Source organism: Passer domesticus, chromosome 2 (assembly GCF_036417665.1).
Source record: "Passer domesticus isolate bPasDom1 chromosome 2, bPasDom1.hap1, whole genome shotgun sequence".
NCBI lineage: Eukaryota > Metazoa > Chordata > Aves > Passeriformes > Passeridae > Passer > Passer domesticus.
The window spans coordinates 107313737-107321607 of NC_087475.1; the positions used below are offsets into that span (position 1 = coordinate 107313737).

Consider the following 7871-nt stretch of genomic DNA (forward strand, 5'->3'; position numbering starts at 1 on the left):
CAGGCCCGGGGCTTAGAGAGGGTCTTGCTGCTTTTCTTACTAAAACTTAGGGTGCATCTGTCTTCTCTGAACATTTCCCAGTTTTACAGCTTTTATGCAGATAAAGGGGGGTACTAGAAATGCAATACTGGGGCAGTAATTCTTTCCCTTGGGTGCTATTGCACCTAGCATTTATTTAATTATTCTGAAAGACGTCGAAAATCTTCCCTTGGGTCCTCTGTAACCAACAATCCAGACCTCAAAACACAAACCCAAAGTGAGACAGTTGCATTCAGAGGCTCCTCCCTGACCTAATTCACATGGGGAAGGAAGCATGGGGAAAAAGTTAATTTTCAACTAAGAAGATATTTGTTTAATGGCTATTCAACACAAAATGATAAAGTCAGTTCCCCCCTCCACTCCAAACAGGGTTATAGTAAACAAAACACACAGATAAGCCCTAAAAAGCAGAAGATAACAAGGTCTGTAACAAAGACCAGGACTCCTGAGACACTGAGAGACTGAACCATTACAGGAATCTCTCAAGTGCAGCCTTGAAAAGCTTCAGCCAGAAACTTCACAACTGATAAAAAAGCAGCATTATCATGGGCTTCGTGGGAAAGGGCAGATCTGTGATGGGATGCTTGAGGGAAACTGCAGGAGGGTGTAAAGTTTATTATGCAATGTTTTAAGGAAGATTATGGGAACAAAATTTACTATGGGTTGTTGAGGAGAAGGATCAAGGGAGGCATAGAGCTAAATCAGGGAGAATTGAGCATGGGAAATGGAGAAAGGAATAAATAGGAGCCAGTCACACAGAGAGTGCCTGCTGGTCGGTGTGCCTGTGTCCTGCTCCCAATTACCACCATCTGGCCTGGCCTGGCATTAAGCTAATCCCAGCCCTTTTCCCTGCACGCATGCACGCTGCTGGCCCTTAGCTAACTGCAAGCTGGGCTGGCCTGCAAGCAGGAAAGAGACTGAGAACCAGGCAGCAGACAGATCACAAGCCTGAGGACCAGCTGCAGTGACCAGCAAAGTGTGGGCAGACAATGCACCAGCATGGTCCAGGACTGATGGGCCAGGGAGCAAGAACAGGATTAGGCCTTTTTTGTTCGTTTTTTAAGTGCTGTTTGGTGTTTCCCTGGGCACCCATCACAGCAGGTTCCCTCAGTTTCTGCTGATCACTCTGTGCCTGGTGGCATTGACAGGGTGGAAAGCTGCAGCCTCACATGTAGCAGACCAGGACATTTAAATAGAAACAGCCCAGACCACTGCTCACTGTGTGTTAGGAGGAGCAGCTGCAGCTGGGTGACCATAAAGGCAAAGAGATCTTCACCGTACAGCTCCACAAACCAAAAACAATCCCTGCTCAAGTCTGGGAGGCCAAGAACTGAGACACTGCTGGGGATGAGAAAAATGGTGAAATGGGGACAGTCACAAGAGTGAACCAAGTGACAACTGGGCTAGAGCCTTGCCCAGACAAAGCACTCAGCTGACAGCTCCACACAATACAGCCTTCATGCAGGCAGCAAGGATTTCAGCTCCCACTGCTTCTGCACAAACATCCCTGTTGCAGGGAATGAGGACAGACACCAGAAATGCCAGAGCATTAGCTGGGAGTAAGAGGGGTTTCTGCTGCAAAGGAATAAGGGGACACAGCAGAATTCTGTATTTAATGTTCCAAGAAAAAAGAACAAGACTTGAGCAAGAGTATAAAACTTTTAATGGGTCAGTGCATCAGTCCTTGATGCAAAGGGGGCTATCATTGTCCCAGGTGCTCAGAGCTGCAGAGATGATCTGCACAGAGCAGCAAAGTGGGGGTACACACAGAGCTGCAGCAGCCTTTGCTCTCCAAGGAAGGGACCAACACGTGGAAAAGCAGTTCCTCTCACTGTCCATTCGCTTTCACTCTATGCTTCTTCTTCCTGGTAGGGACTTTAGGCCGCATCATTTTGGGGGAAGGCCGGACAGCCTTCAAGGGTCTCCTCTGGGCTTGCAATGAACGCTTCTTCTTCAAAGCAGGATGGGGCAGCTTCTGCTCTTTGTCAGCCTTTGATCCCTCAAGTTTCTTCTTTTTGGGCGGAGGCTCCGTGATGGTGGTATCAGGGACAGCGGACGGAGCTGCCGCTTCCACGGCAGGCTCTTCATCTGAAAGGAGAGAAAGGCGCTGTGAGGAGAACCCGCGTGGCTTCTGCAGGGGAAGCAGCCTGCGAGGGCAGGCCCAGCCAGCTCGGCTGAGCTCCAGCACTACGTCACCTTTCTGTGCCTGCGGGATGGCATTGGAGAACTTCTTGAGCTTGGCGATGAAGAAGCCGTCCATATTGTGCGTGTGGGGGTAGAAACGCCGCGTGGACTTGAGGGACGGGTGGAAGCGACGGTCCTTGAACCTGGAGGAGGAAGTGGGGTGAGGAGTGATACGGCACTCTGCTCAAGCCTGGCCACCAAGGAGGTGGCAGCTTGTGACCTGGCACGCACCTGGTGAAGCCTTCCTTGCCAAAGTCCAGGCCCGTGGCCACCAAACGGACATTGCGTTTCTTCAGGGCATAATCCACAACCCACTCGTTCTCCTCCACCTGCCAGAGGCTAAGCGTCAGGATCCAAACCCCACCATCTCCTGAGGAGGAGGTGACCACAGCAGATGATGGTGGGAGGCACTTACCATGATGGAGCAAGTGCAGTAGACAATGTAGCCCCCTGTTTCTGAGGCAGCATTGACCGAATCTATGGCGCTAAGAATCAGCTCCTTCTGCAGGTGGGCACAACGCAGGATATCCTTTTCATCCTGAGGGAGAAAGGAAGGTTAGGATGCCACAGGCACAGGGAAGCACCCCAGGCCTCTGCTGTGGATGAGGGAATGACAGGAGAGCAAAGCGCACATAATGTACAAGACTATGGAGTCTTCTGCAGAAGTAACACCAAAAAACCAGCCCTGGTACAACACCCAGAATAAGAAAGAAAAGGAAAAAAACATTGTAGCTATCTCTCAAGAACAAAGCTGCCCCCAAAGGCCTTCCTCTCATGACTCATACTTGAGTCTGCACTTGCCACCCACCTTGTTGGTTTTGACAGCAGGATCCTTGGAGATGACACCCGTTCCACTACAAGGAGCATCAAGCAAGACACGGTCGAACCCTCCAAGCACCTACAGGCAGATGTAGATTTGGAATTACGCTCACAGGTGGGGACTCAAAACAAGGCAAGATTAGAAGAGGAACCAGAAGACTGGGAAGGCAGGAAACGCTCCTTCTCCCTCTTCCCTGTCCACCTTCCTGCCTCTGTATCATGTAACAAACACACTCCCCAGCAGCTCTGCTCATCCTGCTGTGACAAGTGACTCTGGAGAGCACAGCTTCACCAAAGGGACAGCAGAGCAGCTCTGGGCAAGCACTGTAAGCAGAACCTACCTTGGGGAACTGGCGTCCATCGCAGTTACTCACAACAGCATTGGTGACTCCCAGGCGGTGCAAATTCCCCACCACGCTACGCAGCCGCTCGGCGTTGCTGTCATTAGCCAGGATCATCCCTGTGTTCTTCATAAGCTGAGCTGCCAGAGGGCAAAACACACCAGCAAGGGGCTGAAAACCTCACGTGCATTCATCTCCAGTGACAGCCACCCCCTCCTTTCCTCGAGTGCAGTCCCCCTCCATTCCCCCTTTCTGTGTGGACCAGTGGGAACTCCTCACTGGACAGAGCATCCCTCCCAAGGCTCCAGGGTGGTACCTATGTAGCTGGTCTTGCCTCCTGGGGCACAGCACATATCCAGAATGCGCTCATTCTCCTGAGGAGCCAGTGCCATCACAGGGAGAAGACTGGAGGCTCCTTGCAGCATGTAGTGTCCAGCCAGATACTCGGGGGTGGCACCTGGGCAGGGAAGGCAGAACAGAAGAAGGTGACACGTGAAAGAAAGGGGAGCAGGAGCGGGTGAGCCCAGCCCTGCAGGGTAAAGGTGATCTCACCGATGGGCACAGTGGAGTCATAAATAACCAGCCCCGTTTTCGACCACTTCCCCAGGGGGTCGAGGTTCACGCCACGGTTGATGAGAGCCTGCAGGGCAAGGAGAAGGGCCTGAGACGCCGCTCTGGGGGACGGGCAGCTCGGGACACGGCCACCAGCCCCGGCTCACCTGCGCCAGGTCCCGCCGCCGCGTCTTCAGCGTGTTGGTGCGAATGGTGACAGGGCGCGGGACCTCGTTGGCCTCCAGGAAGTTCACCAGCTGGATGGAAGAAGGGACAGAGAACAGAGACAGCAATGAGTTCCCAGGGAGGCAGCCAAACCCCCGTCGGTCAGCGCAGCTGCGGGCAGGGCAGGATCCCACCTCAGGGAGCGGGAAGATGTCCATGAGCTTGGTGAGCAGGAAGTCGCTGTAGGAGTAGTAGGCGGCCATGTCCCGGCGCAGCAGCGCCAGGTATTCCTGCCGGGAGCGCCCCTCCTCCCGCTTCACCCCAAAGTCCTGCAGCACCTCCATGTTGCCCTGGATGCGCTGGTGAATGACGTGCAGGTCAGGGGGCTCGGCAGGTGGAAACACCGTCAAGGAATCACCGACAGCCAAGGAACTCACACAGGGGCTCTTTACAAGTACAATCAGCCGCGCTGGACGCGCGCGCCACAACAGAGCCTGCTCCAGAAAGGCTCTGCTGGAATGCTGCTTCCATCAGAGCTCAGCAGATGCAGGACTCAAGGGATTAAACTGGACAAAAAAAGTCCACAAAGCAGAACTAGAGGGTGCTTAACATAATTACTTCAGATAAATAGAGAAATTTTCTTTCTATTGAAAAAACAAACCACCAAAAGAAGTGTTTTAATACTGAAAGCATTACCTGCAGCAGAAAAAAGAGACCAGAAATTCTCCAAGGGCAACCAAGCGGTACAGAGGAGTGTAAGGAGGGAGGCAGGAAATGAAAATCACCAAAGTCCAGAAGCAAGCACTTTGGATGCTAGAATTGCTGTCATCAGAAACTCTGGGAATGGGTTACGCAAACACCCACCAGGAAAATCAGGGTAGAGAGGAACAAACCACATAATAAATCATCCATATGTATTTAGGACTAGAAAGGAAATTGGGGCAGGTTCCAAGCCCCATACAGGGCGTCACAGATTTCCTAACTGTGCTATACAGAAGCACAGCATTATACACTATCTATTAGGACAGCTCAGCTAAAAATACCTTGTCATGCACAGACACTTTTGCTAAGCAATATGCATGATAAAGTCCAAGTGAAGCTCTTTGGTTGCATCCAGGCCCCGTGCTGCATCACGCACATGGCTTCTGGATGTCACAGATAAAAAGGATATCCTCCTTCTCAATCTCTTCACTAGTTGGCAGTTTAAATTGCTCATCTACATCCAGGTTGAGCTGCAGATCTGGGCCCTCTTCTTCCTTCTGTCCCATTTTCTGCTTGCTTGCCTCCTCTGCTTCCTCTTCCTCCTCCTCTTCCTCTTCGCTGTCATCTTCACTGAGGGCTTCCCTAAGGACCAAGAACAGGATCACACAGATGCTTTTCAACTACCACTTCTTACATGGCACAAAAGACAGGAGAATAACAACACAGGCTCCTCATCTACCCAGAAAAGGCTGTACACACTCACCTCTCAGGCTTCTGCTTCAGGGCAGCTTTTTCAATAGGCAGCAGCTAAACAGAGACAAAAGATTAATGAAAAAAAAATCCAGTTTTTTGTCCCCATCCACAGTCGTCCCCTTGCTTCCCACCATCTGTGAAATTTACTTGCTCTGTTTAAAAGGGACAACAAACAAAAGCACTGAATGTTATGCTGGAATCAGCTGCTAAACTTGAAGTCATTCTTGTGAAGGAAAGAAGGGAAAGCTTTCCACCACCTCTCCACCCCCTGCCACCAAAGCCCTCCTTTCTCCCCAGGCCCAAGGCGTCCTTTCAGCCAACAAATCCACGTATTTCTTGTGTAATTAAGAGCAAGAAGTTCCTACCTCTTCTTCCTCTGATGATGAGGCACCATAATCGTCCACCATCTCCTCGCTGCTCCCATCCTCCTCCTCCATCTCCCAGCCCTCTTCCACCTCACCATCACTGGATAATTCCACATGGTTCCCTTTTGGCTGGGTTTTCTTGGCTTTGGCTGGAGCCAGCCACTTGGAATTGCTATCACTGAAGCCGGAACGGCCACGGGCAGTTTGTCCTGCTGCCTTTACAGCACGTTTGTCCTTCTGTGGGGACACCTGCTCTTCAGCTAGAGGCAGAAGAGGCAGTTAAAAGTTAGGCATAATTTCCACAATCAGCTGCTCTGCTTTTTCAGTTGTTACACAAGAAGGCTGAGTGCTGAGCTGCCTGTCCAGAGGAGGGACTGCTTGCTCTCCACATCTGATGAAGTCCTGGGCATATTCTCACCTGTCCCTCAGTGCACCTTGCAGGAGATCTAACCAGAATCACCAAATTAAAACACTGCCACAAAACTCTGATGGTATCTGCTCTGACATATTGCAGTACTCTCTGTCCCAAATCTCTGTCTATCCTTCCTTCTTTCTACTTTAAAAGTTTCCTGGGCTACACAAGATGTAACACAAAGACTTAAAAGTCTCAGCTATAAAAGCAGCCTGCAACAACCGTGCTGTGAATGGAGCATAAGTAAAAAATGGATTTAACATGCAGAAGAGAGACCTTTGACTAGTTCTTCAGACAACTCTGCCTCCTGGCATGGCAGCCAGCAGAACTCAGATAGAATTAATTGTTATTATCTACTACAGAGAACCCAAAAGAGGGCCAAGATGATGAAGGGTCTGGAGAAGAAGCTGCATGAGGAGCAGCTGAGGTCACTTGGTCTGTTCAGCCTGGAGAGTGGGAGACTGAGGGGAGAGCTCATTGCAGGCTGCAACCTTCTCATGAGGGGAACAGGAGGGGCAGGCACTGATCTCCTCTGTGGTGACAGTGACAGGACCTGAGGAAATGGCCTGAAGCTGTATCAGGGGAGGTTTAGGCTGGATATTAGAAAAGGTTCCTGACCCAGAGGGTGGCTGGGCACTGGGACAAGTTCCCAGGAAGTGATCACAGCACCGAGCCCGTCTGAGTTTAAGAAGCGTTTGGACAACACCTTCAGGCACATGGTGTGACTCTTGGGATGGTCCTGCGCAGGGCCAGGAGCTGACCCGACTATCCTTGTGGGTCTCCTCTAACTCAGGAAACTCTGGAATTCTGCGACTTAAAATAATGAAATTCCACGTGTCCTTTGCCTTGAAAACGACGCCAGAGAAGGACGGTGGCGGCAGCGCCCGGGGGGGACCAGGCGGGGGGCCCGCCGCCCGGTTGGGGCCCGCTCGCACTCACCCGGCGGCTCCCGCTCTGCTCCCGCCGCTCCTGCTCTGCTCCCGGCCGGGCCGCTGCCCGCTCCCAGCCGCCTCTTCGCAGCCCTGCACCGGAGGGAAGCGCCGATCAGCCCCGGCCCGGCCCGGCCGCCCCGGCCCGCCGCCCCGCCCCGCTCACCTCCTCCTGCCGTGCGCGGAGAGCCTCTTCCTGCCGGCCTCGGGCTCTGCGGGAAGACACGCGGCGGTCAGGCGGGCGCGGGCGGGCGCGGCGCGGCGGGGCGGGCCGGTGCAGGCCGCACTTACCTGGCGGCAGGAAGCGGGCCAGCTCCACCTCGGCGCCGCGCTGCTTGCGGGCCTTGCGCCCGGGGCCGCGCTTCTCCTTCCTGCTGGGGTCGAGCTTGCGCCCCATGGCCGCGCCGCCGCACCGGGACCCGCCGCCGCCGCCGCACGTGCCGCGCTGCCCGCCGCCACGGCGCACGCGCCCGCCGCCGCGCCGCCCACCGCCGCCGCTGATTGGCCCTGCCGGTGACGTCAGCGGCGCGGGCCGCCCGCCCCCGGGGCGCGAGGGGCCGCGGGAACGGCGGGAGCGGGAGCGGGGCTGCTGCAGCCGGGACAGGGAACA

General features: G+C 53.7%; 1 protein-coding gene across 1 annotated transcript; it reads right to left on the minus strand.

The window, feature by feature from the left end:
• Positions 1 to 1685: 1685 nt before the first annotated feature.
• Positions 1686 to 7738, minus strand: NOP2 (NOP2 nucleolar protein). Its single transcript, XM_064410421.1, has 16 exons — positions 7553 to 7738; positions 7428 to 7473; positions 7272 to 7354; positions 5921 to 6180; positions 5566 to 5609; positions 5272 to 5444; positions 4295 to 4494; positions 4103 to 4192; positions 3936 to 4023; positions 3700 to 3840; positions 3384 to 3523; positions 3032 to 3121; positions 2639 to 2761; positions 2455 to 2552; positions 2236 to 2366; positions 1686 to 2127 (listed from the first exon to the last, which is right to left on the minus strand). Exons 1-16 carry the CDS (start codon positions 7656 to 7658, stop codon positions 1868 to 1870), a joined length of 2073 nt encoding a protein of 690 aa, XP_064266491.1. The 5' UTR covers positions 7659 to 7738; the 3' UTR covers positions 1686 to 1867.
• Between the last annotated feature and the right edge of the window lie 133 nt (positions 7739 to 7871).

What these genes read in the sequence shown, in the direction of transcription:
- NOP2 (XM_064410421.1), bottom strand. Translation starts at nt 7,658, where the DNA reads ATGGGGCGCAAGCTCGACCCCAGCAGGAAGGAGAAGCGCGGCCCCGGG. An exon ending in TGAAGAGATTGAGAAGGAGG is followed by an intron (nt 4,495 to 5,271) that starts ATATCCTTTTTA and finishes CGGTGTTTCCAC; the next exon opens with CTGCCGAGCCCCCTGACCTG. An exon ending in CATCCCGCAGGCACAGAAAG is followed by an intron (nt 2,128 to 2,235) that starts GTGACGTAGTGC and finishes CTCTCCTTTCAG; the next exon opens with ATGAAGAGCCTGCCGTGGAA.